We start from the raw sequence: 25,573 nt of genomic DNA, 5'->3' as shown, positions 1-25,573 counted from the left end.
TGCTAACTGCTAACCAGTGTATCACTTCCCCATTGATTAGCTTAGAAGCCATAGATTAGAGCCGTTTAGTCGTAATGTTACATCAAAGGCTCCTATAGATCAAAAACTCTTTGCCGTTAACATTAAATAAGCCCTGAGTACTTATCCAGACCTACCATTGAGGACATGCACTTTCAAAAAGTGAGTTAAAAAGAAGCTAGAAGTTAATGTATGTACTACGCTTTACGTAATGAACCTCTGGATGTTATTCCTAAAGATAAAAACTATGAAATGTGTTTATTTTCTCAAACAGCCACCAGATTATTTTTTTCCCCCCATAATTTTATTACAAACAAAAACAGTAGCAAAAGCTCCCCACAGTTCACAGCAACATTTAGCCGTGTTAGCTTCGTGCCGTAATGTGCAGAGAGCGACGGCGTCCCTGTTAGGAGTGTTGGACAGGCAGCAGGCTAGCCGTCTCTTCGGGTCAGGTCTCTCTGCTCCCACAGAATGTGTGAAAGTCTCAATGTGCGCTCGGTCTATAGTCCGTGAAGCGTGGAGCTGATAATGTCCATGAAGGTGGCTTCGACGCAGTAGCAGAGCTGCACGTCGGGGTCGGCCCCGCCCAGCTCCTCGGCCGTCTTCTGGGGCAGAGTCAGCTTGGAGGAGCCTCCGCCCGGAGCTGCGGCTTCCTGGGGTTTCTCTCTCAGACTCTGGAGGCCTGGGAGGAGGAGGAGGTTTTTATTTCTACTTCAGCAACAATAACATGTTTTAAATGCAACCGGTATCCATTTTAATACATGTGATCTGAACATTTGTTGTCTTTTGGAGGTCTTCTGGTAAAGTGTGCTGTAATACCGAGATGGAAAACCATCAGTGCCATATCTTTGCCATAATCAAACTTGACAACTTCTTACTTCTAAATAAATATATAAATCTCACTGGGCAGGCGAGCGCCGCTTGTGGCGTCATACTAGTGCGCCGACAAGCACGATGCATTAGTACGTCTTATAGGTCTGAACCAAATAATCCGATTAATTGTCATTACCGTATTTTCCGCACTTTAGGGCGCACCTAAAAACCTTCAATTTCCTCAAAAGCCGACAGGCGCCTTATAATCCGGTGCGCCTTATATATGGACCAATATTGAGCCTCAACAGATCTAGCAACTACAGTAAGCAGCCGCCGACTTCATTTTTGCCCGTAGAAGAAGAAGCGCGCGGTGCATGCTGGGATAGTTGTCAGAACGCTGGTTTGTTAATAAAGTTTGACTCGCCTATCTACCTACTGACCTGATAATCAGGTCGTCTGCAGGTCATTTAGCACCACGTTCTCCACAAACATGCTGTGTGCGAATGGAGAAGGGTGACCATCGTCCGGCCACGCCCCGGCCCAGTCGCGGGAGGCTCTCCTCGCCAACCCGAGTCGACTGTTTTGTTGACATTCTTTATGTCAACAAAGTGGCTTTAGACATTCATCCGGGACTAGGGTTCCCAAGGGACCAGCCCTTATACATTTAAAGACTGGGGGCTCGGGGGAAAAGAGACAGAGACTGCGGCGGCAGCATGTCGGTTGGTCTGCGTTACCCAGAAAGCAGTTGGGCACAATAACGCAACACCAACACCGTGAGTGAAACAATGACTGGGGCAGCCTAGTATATAAAGCACTCAGAGACCCCTTCTTTATTATTATACATCTACATTTGTAGAAAACGGTATAGATTCAATACGGTACGGGTGGCAACTCTAACTGTAACGTCTATTCTATGCACCCACCTTATAATGTCTTATATATGAAAAAAGTTTTAAAATAGTTTATTCATTGAAGGTGCGCCTTATAGTGTGGAAAATACGGAAATCGATTATTAAAATACTCATCAATCAATTTAGCAATCCATTAATCATTAACTGGAGGATGTAGAGACACAAAACAACAATTTTGCTGAAACACATGCAGAGCAGCAATTAAACCATTGATTAACCCAAAAATATCAATAATATCGATACCTAGTCTGTATGAGTATCGGATCGATACTGGTGTGGTAAAATTGACACTTTAGTTTCAGGTTCCCTCTTGAATTTTTATTTTATTTTCGGTGATGTACCTCAAAAAAAGATTTTGTTTTGATTTATTCTCAAATTGTAATTTTTTTGCTCTCTGTTTATGCATGAAACAACGCTCACCAATACGTTTTTGTTTTCCTATTGCTGCTGTTTATCATGTAAATGTTAAAGTTTTTTGTAGACACTTCGTCCCAATTCAGCCCTGGTTTTAAAAATAAATAAATAAATAAATTAAAAGGAAAAACCACAAAAATACCTAAAAGTCAGAAGTTTGATTAATGTATCAAACGTAAATAAAAAGTATCAGGGAAATCTACTTGTATTTATTTTGCAGTATTTACTTGGTTTCGGATCGATCGATTGCACACCTCTGATATTTAACACCCGAGCAACATGTATTCCTCTTAGCCAACGGTAAGCCAAACAGTGAAAGTAACTGTTATACTTACGGGCGATGAAAGGGTCGATGTCTCTGACTTTGGTGGCCACATCCGAAGCACAGACCTGGCCCACTTGAACCAACAAAGCTGCCACGTCGTCATAAAGAGGCGGGAAGGCCTGACAGAAAGCCACCAGGCACGGCAGCGTGGGCATGAAGAAGGAGAACCGCTTGGCACGATTCAGCACTACGAAGCACAACACACACTCATGAGTCCACGCAGCAGCTGTGCAAACACACAGCACACTCTTAAGGAGGCTGCTAGATGCGCTGTAATTAAGAGGGACGGCTGCAGTGGCAGCTAGTAGCCAGACGGTGGCAGCATTCCACAGGAATAGCATACTAAAACATGGTGTTTGCTGAATACTAACAGGAGTAGAATAAAAACATCCCATAAAGCAGGAGTGGTGGAACTCATTTTCATTTTGGGCCATACCAGGATCATAAATGTCCTCAGATGGCCGGTTTTGGCAGGACGGAGTAATAAAACCACCCCATTAACAAACTGCTAAAATATTAAATAAAAGTTACCTCTGCATTCAATGAGAACTTCTTGGGGTGAGTAATATGGGTTTAAAAGTTTTATAATGATATTTTGAGCTGCTATTCTGGTAATAATAAATGTGACAAGAAAAACTATTTATTACCTATTTTTTTAGGTAATTGTACCTAAAAAATCACAGCCCCACAAACACAAACCCAGCTCAATTTAAAAAAATAAAACAAACATACCCTTTTCATTAATGCACATCTTTATGCCACCAGTCAAAAAGAAGGATGATTTGTATCACTAAACTGCATTTAATCAATATTTCCTAACTGACTGATGTATAAGGATGCTCTTGTTGAATAAACTGTTCAGCGAAAAACAGAAAAAGTAATAATCCCAAAATTATGGACAGTTTTTTGGGATTAAAATTTATTGCAACGATAAATCAAATTCATCACGATAAATGATAAACGATACGATCCGATACGATAAAGACCCATTGCTGATACAGTTGATTTGATTGATGAAATATTATTCAAGCACACAACTGAAGGTTCTAAAAAGTTACGGTGGGCTGGATTTGGGCCTCGAACAAGACGCTGCTGACCTGTTAACAGCGTGCCCATCACACTGATGGCCAGCCTGGCCACACTCAGGGACTTGGGTAAGGCATACTGCGTGCACAGGTACGACAGCAGCTGAATTGCAAAGATCTGTGGGCAAACAAAGCACAAGAGATGTCACTCATGGATGTAACACATTAAAAACAGTAGATTTCAACCTGGAGGAGCTGCCAATGAAGAGTGCAGGTCTATCAGGGAGGTTCTGGCACAAAACCAAGCAAAGTTCAGGATTTTAAAGCCTGGAAGCAGCAGGGACGACTCACCTGCTTCTCCAGCTGGGGCTGGGCCAGCAGCTCTGGGATGAAGTCCAAACAGATATGGATGGAGGGGATGCCTGCCACAGTCAGAGGCAGGAGAGCCTGAGGGTAACCCTGATGCAAAGGGAGGGGGGGGGGGGGGGGGGAAGAAAATATTAATCCTATAATTAAACCATAAAGACAAGGGAGGACGCAGTGGACTCATCCAAGCAGTCATTTTGTGTGTGCTTATGTGTGGATTAGTAATTTCTGTTCAACAGCGTGTGGACAGAGGTGGATTTACTTAAGAAGAAGCCCAACATATGGCTGTCAGACAGTAGTCAGAGGGGCGGTGTCATGTGTCTGCCAGCCACAGAGCGCCATTTTATAGCAAAATGAAGTTGTTATAAAAATGCTGTATGTATCAAATATGTTCAATATAGCAAAGTACCATAATAAATGGAACACTGACCAACATATTTGATGTGAATTGAACATTTTAACGACGGCACTTGACAAAATGTGGTCTTATTGGTTTATATATCTGTTCACTATATGATGTTTTTTTTTACACCTTTAAGAAACTCCTACTCTTTCTGAAACTCTTCCTTCAGGAAGTCATCACAACGTTTCTCCTCTATTAACCCTTTAACAATGTTTTCACAGCGTTTCACTGAGAAGCAGCTCGTATAACGAGCTCAGCAGATGTGCAGTTCCACCAGGTGTTTGCTAATTGCTGCTGGCTAGTCTGAAGGAGCTGAGTGTGGGAGGGCTGCTCTGTAAGGCGGCGCTCGGAAGCTGCAGCTGTGAGGAGGAGCTCTGTATTTGAAGGCAGCGCTAGGTCCACCGAGGCGTTTTGCACTGGCTGAATGGTTGCCATGGAAAATTAAAGGATTCCTCAAACGTGCAAGGAAGCATCAAGGCAACACTGCAGATATGTTTTTGCTGAGGGGATAACATTATATAACATGATGTAAAGCTCAGAAAGTCAATTTGACATAATCCTGCCCCTTTAAAAGCCCACAGCTGCTCTGAGCTCCAGAGATTATTGTTGCCAAAACTTGGGAGGGGAAGTAGGACCAAACTGTATTTACCTGAAAGTGAACCAGCTTAGCAATGTTTGGGTCAGCAATGAACATCTGATGCAGCAGACAACAGATGAGGCATTGGACTTCCCTCAGGTCACTGAGCAGCCCCCCCTCCGGCTCGGTGTCGTCCATGCTCCCTCTGCTTGTCATCGGCAGCCGGCTTCCTTGTTTTGGGCCCCGATTGGTCCTCAGAAGGCTGTCTGTGGCGGCCCCCAGCACCTGCTCTTCGGAGGTGGGCAGACAAATCTCCAGGAGGATCTGGACAGCCGCACTGTCCTGCAGGCCCCACAGAGACAAGCGGTTATCAGGTTGTCAGAACCCCCCACGGGGACTGAAGATGCAACCCCGTTGTTTTGATGAGTGTTTCACTCACCTGCGCGGCCAGAAGGGCGTTCTTCAGCTCCTCCCTGGTGACCTCGGGCGTGTCCGGCTGACCAGGAGCCGCCACGTTGGAAATGATCTGATTCTGCCGATCGAAGTCGGCCGTCTCCTTGAGGTGACACTGAAGGTAGGCCTTGGAGGCCAGCAGGTATCCGTTCAGCATGTGAAGGACGATGTCCATCAGAGGGGGACACCTGACGAAGAAATGTAAACGACATCCATTTTACTCATTTGGGCATCTGCTTGGGTCTCGATGTAAGTTATCGATTAATGAGTTAATATGAAGTTGGTTGATATAATCTATCGATTATCGGTTATTTGCTAAGCAGCCATTTTCTTGAAAGGCTGAGTTTGCTCTTATATCAAAAGAGATGACCACAATATGCTGAATTACCAAAAAAACCCCATTAAATTTTAATATTACTTTGTGTCAGATGTATTAAAAACTGAATAAACAGAAAATTGTGGTTTTCTCACACTGTTAAACTTAAGACATATTTATATAATAAAATATAACAAAAAATAGAAATGTCATCAATTGATTAATGGTTTATTAGATTAAAATTAACTAATCTACTAATCATCCCTAGTGTGTAGGTAGCACGTTTTGATGATGCAAGTGCAGTGTTTACCTGTAGACCCTCTGATCACAGCGCAGAACAATCAGAGGGTCGACCATCAGGTCGTTCTGCGTGTACGTCTGCTGCCGGAGCAGCTTGGCTGAAGGTTGAAGGGCGTTTACTGTCATCACCCACAACCTGAAACAGGAAGAGAAATAAAAGAGCCTCATAAACGTCACAGGCAACAAAACTACAATAAACAGTCCAACAGCTGCTAAAGTATTCTGGGTTTGTCTCTACCAGCTTCAAAGACCTGACTGATATTTTTTTTTGCCCTATTCCGCTTTGTAAAGTATCTTAAGCTAAATCTGAATGGATGGAGAGTGTTTGCGCTACAGTGCTCCCTGTGGGACGTATTTGTTCATGTGGATGAAAACGTTTTAAAACCGATCTGATATTTTTTTATGACAGATATTCATTTATATAATGTGTGTGGATAAGGTAATAATTTTAGACATGTGGACACACTGACCAAGTTTTGTTGCAAAACATGACAATGTGAACTTCCTTTTTTTATTTTTTGTACCAACTACCGCAATAAACCCAAACACAGTGTAAAGCACATCTCTGTATGACATTAATAGCTTAATTTACTAAGACTAGCTTATGGAAAGTTTGCCCCCGTCAGGGTGAACCAGGTATTGATCTCTAAACAGCAGGTAGAGCTGCAGCTCCAAACCCTTCAAGCGCCTTGCACACTCCTATTAATCAATGTATCTGTGTGAAACCTGACACCGCTGCCCTCCTCCAAGCTTCACCAGGACCCCTCTCTTCCGTCTCTGCAACACTCAACATAAGAGGGAGCATGGAAAGATACTAAAGTCAGCGGGGAGGCAGCAATCCCTCACATCTCCTTCATGGAGAGTTTTCCTGCCCTGAGCTCTTCTTGTTGCAGGCCTCCTCTGGATCGATAGATCTGCTCGGAGCTTAGGTAACCGTGCTCCTTAGAGCCCTGGGGCGCACTGAGGGTGACCCTCATGTAAGCAAGCAAGTCCACCCACACTGAGAGTTGCTTTGCTCGATAGCGATCTATTCACGCAAACAGTGAGCGTGAGGCCCGAAGTTAAGAGCAACAACTTCTGCCCTGCAGGTTTCGCTTTAACCCTCTGACTGAGTCACATTCTTTAGAGGCAGAACATCTAGTCATCATCAATATTCAAGACCGAATTTGAGCAATAAACTTTTAATCTGTAAACAGATGTTTTTTTAAAGGATTTCAAACCAGGCAGAATTTGATAGAATTTCTATTATTAACGTAATACAGTAGATGTATTCTTGTGTGTGTGTGTTTTTTTTTAAAGCTTCATCACATGGAGCACCAAGTAGCACCTGCGGGGCATCACAGTGTTGAGGCCCATCCAGAGCTTGTTGAGGGTCTGCAGCAGGCGTCGGGGTACGCCGGGCTCCAGCAGCAGGGCCGTGCTGGCTGTGAGGGCCTCTGCGTAAGGGATCAGGTCTCCAGGTGAGAGCAGAGTCAAATGCTCCAGGATCCGCATGAGCCTGGGACTGCTGGAGGGCAACTTCTGGAAGGCTGGAGAAACAAAAGGTCGCATTTATCTTCGAGCCAGAGAGCTTCTCAGCGTCTTTCTGCAGTAATTTCTGGCTCAGCTGCGACAAGAAACAGATCAAACTGTCGCTGGACAATTTTACCAGGTTGGGGAGCAGTAACAGACTTTTAAAGTCTCACCCATTTCTGGTGAGAGTTGGACTCTGCCAAGGATGGATGGGCCTAAAAAAAGTGACTTGACTAAACTTGGTTCTCATCAATCTTACCCTGGTGCAGTTGGTTCTGGGTGTATCTGCAGGTGTTACTGGGAAGCATCATCCTTCTGAGAAGGGGTAGCGTTCCCGTCACCTCCTCCTCACACACCCAGTCCTCCACTAAACATAAGTGAGGGTAGTTGGTGGCCAAAAGTCTCAACAGTGCAGAGTGCAGACCTGGAATCGGCAACAAATGTTGTTTTTTTAAACTTTCCACAAAGCAAATTAATTATGTTTAGAGAAAAATTAAATTAACACCAGTTTGGACCATCTTTTGTATGGATGTTGCTAATGAGTGAAAATGACTCATGACACGTTTTTTTTAGCATAAGCAGAGGCAAGTAGAGTACCCAAAAATTGTACTCAGGTAAGAGTAGCACTACTTCAATGAGATTTTACTCAAGTAAAATTAAAAAATAACTGCTCAAGAAATTACTCAAGTAAGGGTAAAAAAGTATCTGGTTAAAAAAAATTACTCAAATACAGAGGAACTGATCAGAACATTTGTTTTAATATTTAAAACTGATGTGATCCGACAGACAAAAATGTAAAGTTAGGTTCAATTACAGGTATTTTATTGATTATTTTATTTATTTACAAAAATGATAATAATGAAAACAGTAATGAATAATAAATAAAACATAAGAATTTGACATAACTTCACATTCTCTGTCTAAAGAAAAAAAATGTGTTTAAAGACTAAAACAATGAAAATTAATAAAAATAAATAAGATGTATGATTTTTGCATATGTTGTCAATATGATGTTTTATTATTTTACATTACTATTTCCCTTTAGTCTTTAATAGACTTAACAATATATTTAATAGTCTTTAAATATATTGTTTAGAAAAGCCAATGTAGGGACAACTGCTACCGATAAACACCTTGATACAGACATGGAACTGCTGCTTTATTCAGTTTGTCTACATTACTGTGTGTCTGTTCCCATCAATTAAACAATAAATACTACCCACCTCTGAGTATAACTGAGGTATTTAGACAATTTGTCTTCAAATGTTAGTAAAGTCCTGTTTTACACCGGCTTCAAGAGAAACCGGATTTGGGTAAAAAAATGTATTGGTGGGTCAAAAGCCTTAAAACATCTGGAGATCAGAAATTCAAATCGCTGCGTCTTTAGCTTTTAACAGCCAGTTTAGTCTAATGAATGTAGATATCAGATTGGAAACTCACCCCCCAGCTCCTGCTGCAGCCCCTGGGCCTGAGTAACCAAGTACTTAATAGGGATCTGGTCCATTAAGGCTGCGGAGTAAGACTTTGGCTTCCTCTGCATCAGTGCTTCAAAAACAAAACACACACAGAGCATCAAACGGTGAGCACAGAAGAAGAAGGACAAAGATTTGATTTCATTTGTATAAGGGCACTAAAGCTGCAGTGCTGATGAGTTCAAGGAATTCAGAAGTGATCTTTCTTTGACGTGGGTTCATTACCACGCTGATGGGCTTCATTACTCCCCCCTTGAAGGCTATGGGAGCACTTGGGTAAGCACAGCAATTAAAGGGATGGGCATAAACTCTCACATAAATCTGGCCTAATGAAGGGCGAGAGGAGCGCCCGTCATGTGGGAGAACAAACACAGACTATGTGGCTTAATCTGGCCTGTGTGTGTGTGTCCTAGTTAGCTGTGATCCCACAGCCACCGGACTTGGCCGTTTGTCAGCTCGCCGTTTACTCTCGACGAAGTCGCCAACGCTTGGTGCCAAGATAGAGGAAGATGAATGACCGCTCATCCACGGTGGAGGCGTCTTCTAGGAGATTAAAGAGGTCAGATCGCTTCCTACCTCCTCTTGATGCCTGACAAATTCCCCTCAAACGAACACCAGTGACATTGTTCAGCGAAGGAAGTGACAGTGGACGAGCATTGGCCTTTTCCAACAGAGCAGGGATGCACCGACGCACTTTTTTCACTTCGTATACCGAGTGTAAAAATAATAAATCTGTTCTATGCTTCTGTGCTCAGAGCACAGAAGCATAGAATTAGAATGAATAGATCCGCCCTTATGGATCAGACACAATGTCAGAGACACCCGTTTTAGTAATTTTTAAATATTGGGATCGATATGGGTATCAATATCGGATCGCTGCATCTCTGCGACAGGCAGAAAGTGAGCTGGCGTCACAGTGGGAGGGCCTGCAGGGTGTTTTTTGTCTTACCCAGCTGTTTGGTGCTAGCCAGCAGGTTCTCTTCGAAAGACAGGATGTAGTAAAGGATGAGCAGCTGCGTGGTGATGGAATAGCGCTGCCGTCCTCCTCGACTGCCATCACCCTGCTAAACAAAATATTAACAAAAGAAGAGAAATTACTGACTGTAGGTCAGAGGCCTAGTTAAAGTCCTGGTCTCAAATGAATTCTGTGTGGCAAGAAAACGGATGTTCACAGATGATCAGCATTTCAGATATTTGACAAATATCGGTCGCTAGAAGTGCAACGCTGGTAGAGACGAACCCTAAAGGGCTTGTAGATTAAAACAAATCCAATCCACACATAAAACTGAGGAAACACTGAAGAAGATGTGACGCAGTGTCTGTTGTCGTTAGTTTTCTAAGTTGCAGAATGAGATTCTCTTGGTACCGGTCGGGAATGACTCACCCCTGCAGAGCTCTGGAAGACATTGAGGATCTCCTGCTCAGTAATTGGCTGATTGGTTGCCTCGGGATTGGCCTTGGACGCTGGAGTGAGGATGGAGTTGATGTAGGCGTCGATTAGAGGAATCAGCTGGGTGTGGATTGGCGTGGTTGTTTCACACAGCTGACGGTAGATCCAGTCCTGAAAGGTTCACACATATTTAAGTACGCACTCAGGTTCCCTAAAGGATTTAGCTCTGGGGCTTCAGGTTGCCGTGGCGACGTCTGGTGAACCACATGATCTCATTTGGCCAAATGTTAAAACAACTTATTTTCTATTAACTGGCAGAAGACATAAGATTTTATTTTATTAAATATCTTGTTATTCCAAGGAGTTCATAATGCCAAGCACTCTAAAAAAGATTCCCATTTCCACTGGAAGAGCCAAACCATAAACTACATGTTAGCACATCAAGGAATGACCAGAGAGCTTTTACTTTATAAAAAAACAAATAAATTAAATTCTGAACCAGTAGACCCAAAGCATCTCAAATACCTATAATCATGTCCATCCAAATCCTAATGTTTTTATTGGTAAAAAGGTTAATATCCGCTTCATATGACCTAATTCCCAGTAGAGTTTAACAAACCTTGTATGCAAGTTTGAGATTACAGGACAGAAAACCGATTTAAAGAACAAACAATTGGTTCATAATTCATCAGAGCTGTCATCCTTCATAATCTAGATGAAGGATTAAATTAGTTTGAATGATTTCTTATACTTTTTATAATAACCATGGTAGCAGTTTCCTTTGTTTTGTATTGACTAATTGTATTTGTTGACAAAATTTGCTCAATTTTTAATTTAGAAAGACAAATTGCAAGACAAATTTCTCATAGACGAGGGACAGCAGATGAAAAATAGCCATTGTTGTGGCATCATATTCATTGATAAATAAAGTCACTGATTACCAATTAGACATTGCTAGAAAGTCTAGTCAACTTAAAAAAGTACAGTAAAAACCTAAAATTAAGAGTAACAATAAATATGCCATCTGGGATTTTGTAAAAAAAATAACTCCCAAATTAAAATTTATATGTCTTTTGTCAAGGATAACATAATATTGCAATAAAATATGAACCTAAATCATATCTTTTTACAGATTCTAATAAGAAGTTCCATCAAATTCCATCAAATTTACAAGAATTGGCAAGACGATGGAGTTTTGATGCAGCGTCTGTAATCTCAGCTGAATGTTAGCAGGAGACGAACCTTAATGGACACTTTGTGCTTGGTGAAGGCTCTGCTCCGAAGGAGCTGGTAGATACAGTGAATGGGAAGAAACCCGGTGATATTGGCACTCAGGCTGTTCGTCACTGCCACCCTCACAGCATGAGCCGTAACCACCTACACAGCAAAACAACGGGACACATAAACACAACACCTTATTCATTTAGTCACCGACTGTCTGATTTATGTTTTGTTTTTCCTTTTCATGTTGCTTTTTTTTTTTAAACTAATTCCACTTAAATTCACTCAAATGCATTTTACACATGTTTTTTTCCTTTATGCTGCGTCTAAAGCAATTTATAGTCTGGAAATTATGGTAATCTATTTCACCTCAACAAACAGAAAAGCATTTTGTAGCTGAAGAAAAGTCGGGACACCCCGTCCCCTGATAGATAATCTCTGCTATGGCGTTCAAATAATTACAGTATTTTCCCAGACTACAGAGCGCACCTTACTATAAGCCGCACCCATAAAGTAAAAACAAACCAAAAAAAAAAAAAAAAACTGGAAACGTACATATATATAAGCTGCTGGTATATCCGCTGCTCTCGGTTTTCCACAAGGAAAATAGCAATAAATCTGCTATTAAGGCCGCAGTCCTGCGTCTCCAACCATGGACTCGTTCATGAGATTACATGCAGAGATCGATAGCCTTCAACTTAAAAGCTGCATCATATGAACTTCTTGTTTCCATGATGAGCGGGTATGAGTTTGAAAACATTTCTCCCACGTGCCTGCTGCTAGCATGTGCTTGTTCTAAATGAAAATTAGCACTTTCTTCTTTGATTTCCAGTTTTGACTTCCAACGATTCACTTCCTGCTAAAGCGCCCCCTGGTGGTTGAAGAAAAATCCACAGGAAAGCCGCACCGGGCTACAAGCCGCATGGTTCAAAGTGTGGGGAAAAAGTAGCTGATTATTGTCCGAAAAATACGGTATGTTCATGTTCTTTGTAGCAAGGTTATTTTAGAGAGCAAAGAGGTTTTCCTCACACATCTGTCATGAAAGTTAAGCTAGTTGACCTAAAATTGATTTTAAAAATTCATGTCCAAATATTTTAGAAGAGGCTGACATGGGGTCTTTGTTTTTTGTTTTTTTTTATTTCTTCCCATCGCCGTGTTTAATACCTAAACAGAAAACACACGCCAGAGTGGACGGACGGCATAAATACCTGCTCCGTGAAAATCTCCTGAGTGAAGATGGTTTTCATTTTGCTCAGAGAGCTCGGCTTGATGGCAATCTGCGAAAAAGATAAACACCCACCGGACAAAAACAACAACAACAAGAAAGAAAGAAAAGAAAACAATGAGAAACATCGACAGCGCGAGGTTTGCTGCGACTGAAAACAACCTTCAGGCAAGCAGCGCTGATATTTTGTAATTCCCTCCTTTCATATTTCATAAGAAAATTCTACATGGCAGGCAGAGCGCTGAATTGAAAGGAATGCCCTGGGGGTGGAAACAAACAGGCTCTAAATCCAATTACATTACACATCTTAGTGGAAAAACACACTGAGACAGGAAAACTACTGAGATCGCAGGGAAGAAACAATAGTGCACTTAATAAGTAATAAAATGGCAAATTGGCCACAGGGTATGATACGTCTTACTTGATGTGTGTATGCTGCGAGTGTTTCATTAGTGTTATAGTGTGGTATGCACTGCTGCTGCCTCAGATGAGAGGGAGGAGTGGGGGCCAGTACCTGGTCAGTCAGACAGATTTATTGATTTAAGTCTCCCTCCCACCTTACCTTCATCCCCAAAGTAGAGCACACCAACTCAATAATGGAGCTGAGCTGGTTGCTATGGAAATACATGGCAACCAGTAATAGCATCTCTCCAAAAGAAGCAGATACGCCTGCAGCACTGTAAGAAAGACACACACACACACACGTATGCATGAGAGGCGACTGAGGATAGGCATCAAGGCTTGTGCATAATCCAGGATCCTATTGGGACGAATTTAAAATAAAACTGATTCGTTTCCATAATCTTCCAGTCCACACACTGCATCGGTGTAGATCAAACTCCAGCTCAGAGCATTCATGATATTATGCACCTGAGTCGCAACGAGGATGAGTTAAGTCTCTGACAGATAAAACAGTGTGCAGAGCTGGCTCATAATTCTACAAAAAAGAAAAAGAAAATCTAACAGCTAAATTTAACTTTTAGACACTGAAAACAAAAAACAACAACATATATGCAAGAATTTCAACATCCACAGGAGATGCATAGTTTAACGTTTCAATAAACTAAAGCTGAAGTTTTCTCCTGAGGTACGAGAGCAACAAAAGTCCAGAGCTGTGCCAACAACAACTCAGCTGTGATTATGTGAACGCATCGGAAGAGAACTAAATCAGATTTCAAATATTTATAACTAGAAAAATAAATGATGAAACTAGAAGATGAGCTAAAAATAATAGCTTTAAAGTTAATTTCCTAAAATGCTTTCACATACCCGCTAACATTCCTTCAATGCTAAATAAAAACATTGAAGGAATGTTAGCTTCAACATTCCTATTATGTGGAAGCTAACAATATATTATGATGAGTTTTTTTTCTTTTTGCTAATCTGAATGTTTATAATATTGTTTTGAACTTATATTTAAAAATGTCTCAAAATATTTAACATGCATTTCTGGGATGGAAATTTCCTGGATCCTTTTTAAGTTTTTTTATCTACTCTAAGAATTACATTCTGATTTCAACACAAATACAAATCTCATCATCATTTATTTAAAGAAAAACAAAACAAAAAAGATTCATGAAAATGTTAGTTGTTGGGGGATTTTTTTCTTTAAAAAAGGACAAAAATAATGTCTGGTAAATTAATAAAACAAACCATAAATAGAACACACACCTGTGGAACCTAAGGGGTGAATTATGAAGTGAGATTTATAATTTAGATAAACAACTATATTGAGATGAAACTCAACAGTAGTCATTTAGCCAGACATATTGACCAGCTTTATTGATATTTAGCCAGGTGAAGAAATTCAGCTAAACTTTAAACAAAAAAAATGTGGTTTGCGCGTTAGTTTTTTTTTCTTCTTTCCACGTCTTACCTTTCAAAATATTCCTCCTCTTTGATCATCCAACTCAACCACATGACCATCAGCTGTTCTTGCTCTGGTGTGCTACACAAACACAGAGATGCGAATAGTTGTAATAAAACTTGAGAAATAAATAAAGACAATACTTAAATGGACTTTTTGAAACAACATTTTAGCAAATACATTCAGATGAAGGTAGTACAGTTAAATTATTACAGACAGGAAATCTGAAAGTTACATTAATAGAATTAGGGATACACCAATCCACTTTTGATAACCGATCCGATACAAAAAAAGTGTTGAATTAACTTAAAATGTTTCTGTTTTTTAAATACAGATGTAAATATATTGAATTACACATTTATTTGATAACTCTGCTCAAGTTCAGAAAATCTGTTTTAAATACACCAATAGTTTCACAAGCTTTTAAAAACAAAACAACTTTAATTTGTTCAGTCAGTGCAATTAAGAGCCTAACACCCAATAAAGAAACTGACAAAAACAATAGAACATGTGAAAATAAACTGCAACAAGCAAGTGGTTAAAGTGCAATTAGGAATCCTAAATATAACGTAAAATAAATAATAAAGCATGACGTCACTGAGAGCACAAAGCATAGAATCAGACTGAATAGATCTGCTCTGATGTATCAGACAAATTGTCACCGATACTCAATCTAGATTGTTTTTTCCATACCAGAACCGATACAGATATCAACATTGGATCGCTGCATCTCTAATTTGCGTACAGTAGGTGTTGCAGGGCATGAAAACAAACAAAACAAACAAACAAACAAACAAAAACTTTATGTACCTGACCAGGGTGGGGAAGGCCAGCAGCTTGCAGAAGGACAGAGAGACGAAGCGAACCCCAGCAGGAGTGGCTGGAGGTCGGCTGGTCATCAGCTGCAGCAGCTGCTCCGCTTCTTCATCCGTAGGTCTAAATACGAGTCCAATTAAAGCCAAGCATCGCACTCGAAAACAAACAAAAGCCAGAATTGACGACCCCCAACAAGAGGACAGAGCGACAAACATGGCATCTCACCTGAGCCCGGCGATGCCCATGAGGGCGCAGTAGAGGCGGAGCAGAGCGCTGGCCTTCACCACGTGCTCCTCCCTGAGACCAGAGTAACCCGAGCCGCCCCCGTCCTCCACGTTGGCGTCGTTGGGCACGTGCGTGCTGCGCGAACGCGGCAGGATGGCCACCAGCTCCAGCAGCAGCTGTCTGCGCATCTGCCACAGCACGGAGCTGCTCTCTCTCTTCCGCTGGCGGAGCGAACGAGAGGAAGACCTCTGAGCCAAACGCTGAGCTCTGGCACCACGGTTGCCATCACAACATAATCCTCTTTTAGCCATGTTTAGCGAACTACTAAACTTAAGTACCGAATAATGACGATTATGAAGATGCACGACGTCACTCACACAGGTAAGACTTTCCTGTGAGCTCAGAGACTAATAAAAGCTGAAATAACTGAAATCTTTCCAGTTTTCTGCTCCATCTTCTTGGGGCAAGTTACAGAAAAACATTAAACCAAAGGTGCTGTTGGCTGGATGCTCTGTAAACTCTGTGTACTGCTGCCAAGTCTTGAGCAGGACTCTCTTGTGAAAGACATTTTTAATCTCACTGGGATTTTCATGGTACAATAAAAGTTAACAATGATTTTCAGGAAAAGGTGTTATGAGCAATGAAACAATAGAGTAAAGAACTTCCTGCTTACCTGTTGCCCGTTGCGGATGAACATGCTGAACCAGGTCCGGACTTTGCTATTGGTTCCCAGGAGCAAACCGCTGACATAAGACACAAGCGGGCTGACGGCCTCGTCCGCCGTGTCCGGTTTGTAGTCCAGAGTAAGAGCTACGCCAAGACCAGGCAGGTGGCACTCCTCCACCTGGACGCACACAGTAGAGGGTTTATCACAGGGCAGGGCAATGCAGCTTAAAATTAAAACCACTCTTTTTTTTCCCCTTAAGTTTTTGGTTTTTGTAAATGACAGAGAATATCTTAAAGGAGGGCATTGGTGAAAAAAAAAAAAAAATCTGAATTTTCAAAAAAATAAAATCTTCAAAAATAGAAAATTCAATTAATCGATAAAATCGATGTATCACCCATCCTCAATATCTTAATAAGCTAGTATTTTTCTGTACTTGTGTATGGATAATGACACACCAGTTGGATATAAGCCTGCTATGATAAGCAATAAGATAATTAATCATTCGTTTAATTAAAATGAGATCACCTCCATTTGAAAAACAACAGTTAAAAAGTTTCCTAATATTGTTAAAAAGGCAACATTTTGAAAAATGCTGCAAACATTTGACACCCAGTGTGAAGTAGTTAATTTCCACCTTTTCTATTTTCTTTTACAAAAATCCTAATTGGCACTTTTGCCTTTTTTTCCATATCAAAAACTGATATTTTTTTAAACAAAATTTTGATTATTAAGACTTCATAATTCATTTTACTTATTATTCTTCAGTTGTTTTGTTTAGTTATATTGGATAATTAAAATGTTTTCCAGTTCCAGTGTAAAATGTTCCTTCTAAATTAAGATTTTTGTTTTTTATCTTTGAGAGGGTGTACTTGCATTAATGTCATTATTGTTACATTAGTTGAAAATGGTCTCAAAATGACAATATTATCGTTTATCTCAATAATTTGCGGGATACTTTATCGCCCAGTAAAATTTGCTATCGTGACAAGCCCAGTTGAATAGACGGAATAGAATAGAGGAAAAAGAAATGTGTAAATTCAATTATTTGTTTTCTATATGCAACAATTCACTTTTTAAACCCTGATCAAAACCCCCAAGACACTTGAATCAAAGTCCACATCTCTCCAGACTTTTTCAAACTGCGTAGGAACCCTGAGATGGCGATCAGACCGTGAAACGGTCGGGAAACTAAAAATACTTTTAAGGACAGCTTCACGTTAACTCCGCAGCCCTTCTGTCTTAGTGGAGCCGCGCGGGAGGCAAGTCGTGCTGAGGCATCATTCTGCGGAGCGATGAATTTTCACAACCTCCCGGGGCCTTGTTCAATAACTGACCTAATGCTGCAACCTCCTCCAGAGGAGGAGGGAAGCGAGAAGACAAATTTCTCCCCTCAGGGTTAGCACCGCACAGTGGATCGCAACATAAATCAGCGAGGAGACAAATCTCTTTTACTAACCTCTGCCACGCGAGTCCGTCTTGGTAGAGAGAGAGGGAAAGCGAAAAAAAAAAAAGTTGACAGCAAAACAGGGCCAATTACACAACAAGTGTTCAGACTTAACATACATTACTTTTGTTTTTAAGATTTCGTCACTTTGCAGAGCAGAAACGCAGACTGCTGTAAATTAATATGTTACTTAGGAAGTCTGCTAAACCACTACGGATGTGTGATTATGTTGGAATCACACTCGATATTTAATTCCACCGTGTTTCTACAAACACAGCAAACCAGCGACATAAACATGTCCTCCCGCAAACATCTTCCAAGAAAGAAGATGATGAAAAGAGACGTGCGACTTGTATTTATTTTAGATTAGCCATGAATAGTAATGCAGGAAAGAACATTAAGGGTGAGAGTGAGGTTGCTGCAAATGTCTCCAGCAGAGAGATACTGAGCCAAGAATGATGAATCCATCCCTCATCCAAACTTTTTAGGGAGGTTGTAGAGTTATACTGACTTGCTTTTATTATGCTTTCCTGACCTTTTATTCCCAAGAACCTTGTCGGAGAACTCTGTCTGTATCTAGAAATTCGAGAAGGTTCTGTTCAGGGGATCGACTGTGAAACCGTGGAGATGATGGCGCGAAAAAAGATTCTTCATAAAATTAAGAAAGAGATTAACAAACCCGAGCATCCTCTTTGTGTACAAGAACAGTGTGTCTTCAGTCAGAGGCTTCTTCAAATTTGCTGTGGCACAGATCGCTACAGGAGGTCCTTCTTGCCCACAGCCGACAACTTCAGCATCTCTTATAAGAACCGTTGATGATGTGATGGTATGACATTTAATATGGAATCAGTTTTTGAATTGAATTGATTTGTTGGCACAAACATGCAAGTGTGTTGAAAAAAGCAAATGAAAAAAAGTGAAATCACCAAAAATGTCGTGATAAAAAGAAAAAAAAAATCTGATTGTAGCCCCAAAACTTCAGATGGTTTTTGCACATGTTCCTGGTTAAATGAAAGGCATCCAGTATGCTTATTATTTTGGGCTCAGTTGAAGAAAATTGAAAACAATATTTTGTCTGTTTTCAGCAATAGAAACAGGATCTAGATCATTTTACCAAGTTTTAATACAGCAAATGAAAGGAGATTTGGATGCACCAAGGTGTATTTTAGATTATCGGCCAATAAGTAGATCTGCTCCTATTTAGCATGAAAATAGAAGGAAATCAGAACTCCAAGCTGTTTTTTTTTTTTATTCTTAAGAACTTCTGAGACGTGGTGGAGAAACCCGAACAGGTTGTTGCTAGGTAACCAGAGAATGAGTGAGTTCATTGATGCCACCAGCCTTGCTTAGGTGGCTGTGGGAGGTTGAGCAGTAAAAGGTTTTCCTTCTGCCTACATCTCCCAGAATGCTCTGGATCGGAGTTCAGTGAAAGTTTTATATATTGAATACTCTCTCTGATGTATTATCTATTGATTTTGATGGCATGTCAATCACGACGTATTGGTCACAAAAAAAAAAAAAAAAAAAAAAAAAACATGCCAGAGGCCACAAATGCCTCACAAGCCTCACTTTGAGCCTCCTTGGGCTAAATCAAAAAGTACTCTCCGACTGTTAGGGGCTTCTGGGGTGCATTTCTACCCAGATAATTAGTTTTCACCCAGGTATATGAAGTGGAAACTGAGAAGGATAAACAACGACCTCCATGAAAGCTAGCTAGGTTCAGGGAAAAGCTTGCCCGTGGGCTCAGTCTGGAGTCTTGTGATTACATTAACAGGGCGACTCACCACCATGGCTCTGATGTTCAGGGCTTGCGAGGGGTTCATCTGACAGAGCTGCCTGAGGGCTTCGGTCCTGCGCCGACCCCCCACGCTCTCCTCATCCTGACGCTCCCCGTTCTTGATCAGCCCTCTGCAAACTGAACCCAAACACAGCCCCATCTTAGCGCCTCTTAAGATATTTGGTCGGATTTCACATGTGGAGGAATCCCAGTCCGACGGTTTACCAAAACAACAGCCTTGGAGACTCTGTTGCTATGGCCCGGTCTCGCCCTCCATTAGCACCGAACGCCACTGAATCGTGACTCATTGCCGTCGGGGGGGGGGGACGCAATTCTAATCTCATCAGGGAGGCATTATCTCATTTTTCCTCTAGTTCCCCCCACAGCAGACGGCTTATAAAGTAAAATGTTATGACTGAATAAGACTGTGGCATGTCCTCGAATCATATCAGTTTCTCTCTCTGCTGAATCTAACATCTTTTTTATGCATTGTGGGGAAAAAATAAAAAATACTCGCAAAGTTTGAACTGCCTATCAGTCGTAGTTAAAAAGGACTGGCCTTGATGCTTCTAGACGTCCCATTTATTACACTTAGGCTTTATTCTCAGAAAGTCTTTCAAGTCAAGCAGAAAGGATTTCTTGATGCCAACGCAGGAATACTCTATTGACTCGGCGCCGACCCTGTTTGTGATAAGGAGGCACTGGAGACAACAGAAGATCTCCTCTAATTTGCTCCTTTAAGCACACATGGCTCTCTCTGCGAGCCGGAGAACTCAATGTTTATCATCAAAGACAAATGCACGCGCCCTCGGGGACTCTGACGAGGTCAGAATTAAGAGGGGAACCGGCTGGAGTGATGCAAAAGATTGGAAGCTTAAAGTTACATTTGCCTTTAAATATAACAAACCGATCAGTGGGTGTTTTCTGAATGGCCGCTGTTCAGTAAAGACGTGCGGCCCTCCGAGGCAGAAGGCTTACCTTCGCTGAAGCTGTCTGGGACGTTAGCGACCAGCAGGCACATGAACCAGTCGCCGTTGCGGACATGAAGCAAAGCCTCCGCCACGTCCACGATGGGCAGCAAAGACGGCAGCTCTGACAGCGGGACGGAAAGCACACAGAGGCATAAATATACATGCATTCCAATAATGCTGCATAATATAAAAGGAAATATGTGATGATATTGGTGGATGTGATATTAATTGTGATAAGCTTTGCTTTGGGTTCACAGTAAACACCCAGATAAGGAGTCGTCTATCCAGTTACTGAGGGGGAAAAAAAAATTGTCCCAACAACAAAAGGCTCAGAGAGTCCAAATGCATGCTACCGTTTATTGCAGTCAAAGCAGTGCTTTGCAAAATGCAAACGGCGAACATTGTTAGTGCAATGACAATAAATCTGCAATAATCCGTGCAGGCCTAGCCAACATCATACTAAAAATCCTACTAGCCAGTTGGGTGCTTCAACAGGACAATGATCCCAAACAGACCACAGAACAATTAAACTTCTGAGATATCAAGACTGGTAAAGATTTTTGTACCATGTTTAAAATGTAGTTTTGTGTTAGGAAACAAGCTTATGTAAATAAAATCATATAGGAAGAGTGATCAAAATCAAGCCAGGATTATTGCCAGGGTATTGCTTACTTTATAAGGACATTGATCCAAACAATAGTGAGGGTGTATGTATATAGTTGAGCCTGAATATAAAGACAGTTGTGTGAGACTAGTTTCTCTCTTTTTAAAAGTCACTGAAGTTAATTGTTATAAAATAATTCCACCATTAAAAAAAGTGATCGAATATATTAAAAGTCCAAAAACAGTGTGCCACTTAGGCCCAGGAGTAGTGAATGTGAACTACAGATGATGTGTATGTGAGGAAAATATCAGTAAATCTCTCACACACACACGCACACACACACACCTATTTCTAAATGTATCGTCTATTCCTACTATGAGTTTCAAAGGCACAAGTACAAAATGTCAAAATAAAAGCCACAAAAGTTTAGATGATTAACTGCCATCATTTCTGGTGATATTTGACTTTTCTAACAGTGGAGCATCTGTGAGGTCAGACACTGATGTTGGACAAGGAAGGTTGTCGCGCAGTCTCTGCTCTTAAGAGGTTTTCTGTCATCTCCAGAAAAGAGATGGCCAGCATTTGTTACCTGCTTGTAAAATACAGAGGACATCTGCCACTTCTTCCAGATAGACGGGGCTCTCGAAGAGCTCAGAAGACTTCAAGAAAAACTCCCCATTGGAGTCTGTCACCTGAAAAATAAAAAGACAAGAGAGAAATATTCAGCTTCAGCAGGTGAGGAACTGATGGAAATAAATGGTAAGTAAGTATTTTTGTGTTTTGACTGAATAATTTCCACCTGTAATATGTTTTAGCAATAATATCTTATTCTTGTTTTTTTACATAAAGAAGCCTCACTAAAACAGCACCAGCAATAAGTTCGGAATGCAGCATGCCCAACGGCATGCGAAAACCTTATTCATGATGGCCAGCAACTCGCTGAGAGTCAGACGGAGCCTTCTGAGCGGATCGCTGTGTTCGAACTCCAGGGTGAGTCCGTGCTGCAGCTGCGACACAAGGATGCTTTCACCGTTGGAGCCGCCTGCCTTGTGCCTGGTGGAAAATACAAAATACTGTTAAAATCACTGAAGTGAACACTTGGAATTATGCATTAAGAGTACAGACATATCCCTCATCAGCTGCCGTCACAAAAGAAAAAAACGTCAATAATACCTGAGCTGCTGTTCCTTCCGTGCGTCCTGCTCCAATGCGTGGAAGTCCACAGACAGAAGTGCTACGATGGAGTTGACGGCTTCCACTCCAGACAGCAGGCGCAGGATGAGCTTCTTGTCCTGCGCCCATGATTGACTCTGATCTGCAGGAGCACACAGAGCCATCCTCACCAGGCAGGGGAGCAGCAGCCTCAGCTCCGGGTCGCTCAGGGCTGCGAGACGCACCACGTCAACTTTCTGCATGGCTTCGAAGGCGTAGGAGCTGACAAACTGGAGCCCCGCGTTGTCTGCCATCTCTGCTCGCTGATTTGCTGTCGGCAACAGATTACAGTGCTGTGAGAGATGTCAATATCAAAACAAAGATAACCTGAGCATTCAAAAAAAAAAAAAGTGTAGTTTTTAAAACCTATATCTAGATTAGAGTAGAAAAGTAGCTTCAGATGATCACGCCATGTCTGTTTGTTGGTTTGATGTTGTTTTTCTGAAATGCTGCAGATGTATTGGTACACACAACTACCCGTACGCTTTGGGATTCTCTAGATGTGGGAAGGCCACTTGTGTTTTTGATTATGATTCTGCATCTCACCTGATACTTAAAGCCTATAGATTCAGATATTAAGTGTTGCTTTTCTTAGCCTGCTTCGTGCTGTCACACGAGTTCTGCTTCTTGGAATTTTTGATACGACAAGTCAGATGGTATTCAATAACATTCATTTGATCATCAAAACCATTTTGGATTGCCAGGAAAATATATATATTTTTTAATAGTATTTTTTGTGTGTATTTTGAGAAAACTTCAATGCAAGTAAGCATACTATTTAAGTGTTCTCGTGGCCTGCTATAAACTGACAATGCTTTTGCATAAGTAACATTTACCATGTTTAAAAACTGCACAGATCCAGGGATAATTGATCTGAAAGGGGATGTGTAAACTTACAGCTGTTATTTATGTATTATGGAGGAACACGTCCTTTCTCAGTCTATCATGGCTAACACTATACTTAGGTAGCATTTGACTTATGGCAATGTTTTTAATAAATCTCGTTGCATGTTTGATCATTCAGTTGCACCAAAACAAGATTTATCCATCTAGTTCTTAACAAGGTGAGGTTGATGGAGTTCTTTACTAATACGCGCTATTTTAACTTAGTGAGGACAATATGTTATTTAAGTTTACAGATTAATACTCCGAATTTTTAAAGGAAATGTTAAATAACACATAATATTGGCCAGACGTTGTAATTCTATGATTCGGTGAAGCTAACTGTTAGCTGTTGTCGGCTAAAAAAAGTCGCTATTTCCCCCATGATTTTAGTGCGGCTCTTAGCATGCTAATGCTAAGCTAGACACAGAGCAACACTCCTGTGTGCTTTATGTGTTGCCTTCGCTGAATGAAACAATGATTAAAAACACGTATATTTAGACAAACAGTAACTTACCCCACTAATTGAACTGATGCTGTAACTTCTGAGGGAAATTAAACCTCGGAGGCCTTCAGACCTCGGACTTGGTTGCGTCCAGTCAGCCACCCAGAATAGCGTCACACGTCGGCTGCCTTTCTCCTGGATGACTGGGGGAGATAAGTTCGTCCTAGCTGACGCCGGTTGTTGTTAAGTATCCTAACCGCTTTTATCTTTCATATTCACACGTCTGTGGCTTCCTCTCGTATTTTTAACCCACTGCATACACAGTGGTTATATCCAGTGAGTGAACTGATGTTGTCAGTAGCGCAGTGAAGCAGTGACTGACTGTAACTAGAGACACTGGGTTCCAGACAGGCAGTGTTGTGATACAGCTGCTGAGATCTGACATTGACAGACTGCTTGTCGAGTTCGTTCAAGCATCAAACTTATTGTTGCGCTTTAAAATCCCAACATAAGCAGATTAAAATGTCCTCGTTAATTTTATTTTATACTTTTTTATTATCACATGGATACTAATAATTCATGAGGTGGGTTTGACACTTTTTGTTTTTTTTACATTTTAGTCTCAACACAAAGCGCAAGGATATATATGTATATATTTGCGGGAAGAAATCTCTTGTCATTAAAAAGGCTGCATATTTCTCCTTTAAATTGTGTCACATTTGTATGGAAAATAATTTTTTTAGGTTGAACAATCTAGAGTTGTGGGGTTTCTTAGGCGTGCAGTTAGTTCTTGCATGACCAACACAACCCAAAAGATGTCTTCCTGCAGCAATGTGTGACCAAATGCTGTTGTAGATTCTGTCATCCAGGACACAACAATCCAAAGGGCTTAAGTAGAAGTTTATCTATAGCTGGAAGGAAGCAGTTAGATAAGCTCATCAGGAAGACCAGCTCTGTCCTGGGATGCTCCCCGTCCTGACCTGACACTGCAGGTGGTGGGAGATGGAACAACTCTGACTGAAATACATAACATCACTGTTGGACAATATCTCCCACCCCATGCATGAAGCTGTTGCAGAGCTTCAGTGACAGAGTGGTGGTGCATCCTAGGTGCACAACGTTGCAGGGGATCCTTCCCTCCAGCAGCTGTAAGACTTTGTAAGTCACTGCTCCCAACAAACTGAAATTATTGCATCCCTGCTGTTTGCTGCAGTTTTCCTAATTTTAAACAGTGTTTTTATGCACATAGAAACACATTTACAATGTTGTGCTTTTATTTTTCTTTAAATTACATGTCAGTTTCACATTTCTTTTAGTCAGAATATGCTCATTTTAATTACTGTACCCTATCAGTTTGTCTATGTCGTAAATTTGGCCTTACTGTACAGTCCCTTATTTTTTATTTTAATATTTCTTATCTTTGTGTGAATATGTTTGCTTCCACTTAATTTTAACTTGCTGCTGGTACACTTGAATTTCCCCTAATGTGGGTAATATGGTCATTTATATTCTCCTGTTGTTTTTTTTTTCAGACATTTTGGATCTTTGCTATGGTAGAAATCTAATGTCTTATTCAAACTTCAATGAGACAAATCAACAAACAATTCAGTAGCAGAATTTAAACTGGTATTGGCAGACATGATTTGGCCAACTGCAATGGTCTAAGCTTACTTGTCGTCTCTAGCAGACTCCACTGCAGAAGAAAAATACAAAATGAATTGCTGTGAACACACTCAATTTTTGAAGGATCATCACAACAACAACACTGTGGCTAAAGTGAAGTTTGCAGGTGGGAAAGTTGTGGTTTGGGTTGACTTTAGTTGCCTGAGCAGGAATCGGGGTTGATGAGCCTCCTCTGGAAGAATTTTTCTGCCATAATCCAAGAGCACACATTTTCAGTCTCAAAGCAGGGGTTCATGTCT

General features: G+C 41.1%; 1 protein-coding gene across 2 annotated transcripts; it reads right to left on the bottom strand.

Moving 5' to 3' along the window:
• Positions 1-303: 303 nt before the first annotated feature.
• On the bottom strand, positions 304-24,115 carry ints2 (integrator complex subunit 2). 2 transcript variants are annotated; one of them, XM_008428198.3, is made up of 25 exons: positions 23,724-24,115; positions 22,286-22,595; positions 22,027-22,165; positions 21,702-21,804; positions 20,516-20,629; positions 19,545-19,675; positions 16,323-16,493; positions 15,650-15,870; positions 15,419-15,544; positions 14,618-14,689; positions 13,304-13,418; positions 12,725-12,793; positions 11,538-11,672; positions 10,290-10,466; positions 9,855-9,966; positions 8,874-8,978; positions 7,693-7,857; positions 7,249-7,450; positions 5,932-6,057; positions 5,292-5,493; positions 4,925-5,194; positions 3,858-3,965; positions 3,579-3,684; positions 2,492-2,668; positions 304-700 (listed from the first exon to the last, which is right to left on the bottom strand). In XM_008428198.3, the coding sequence occupies exons 2-25, from the start codon at positions 22,576-22,578 to the stop codon at positions 519-521; spliced, it is 3,621 nt and encodes a 1,206-aa protein (XP_008426420.1). In that variant the 5' UTR covers positions 22,579-22,595; positions 23,724-24,115; the 3' UTR covers positions 304-518. The 2 variants fall into 2 exon arrangements, with proteins under 2 accessions (XP_008426420.1, XP_008426419.1); XM_008428197.3 differs by having other exon boundaries at positions 9,855-9,969; positions 23,724-24,114.
• Between the last annotated feature and the right edge of the window lie 1,458 nt (positions 24,116-25,573).

Source organism: Poecilia reticulata, chromosome 14 (genome assembly GCF_904066995.2).
Source record: "Poecilia reticulata chromosome 14, P_reticulata-male-v2, whole genome shotgun sequence".
In the NCBI taxonomy this organism is placed as follows: Eukaryota; Metazoa; Chordata; class Actinopteri; order Cyprinodontiformes; family Poeciliidae; genus Poecilia; species Poecilia reticulata.
The sequence above is the reverse complement of the archived record's forward strand: the minus strand, read 5'-3'. Positions and strand labels throughout refer to the sequence as shown.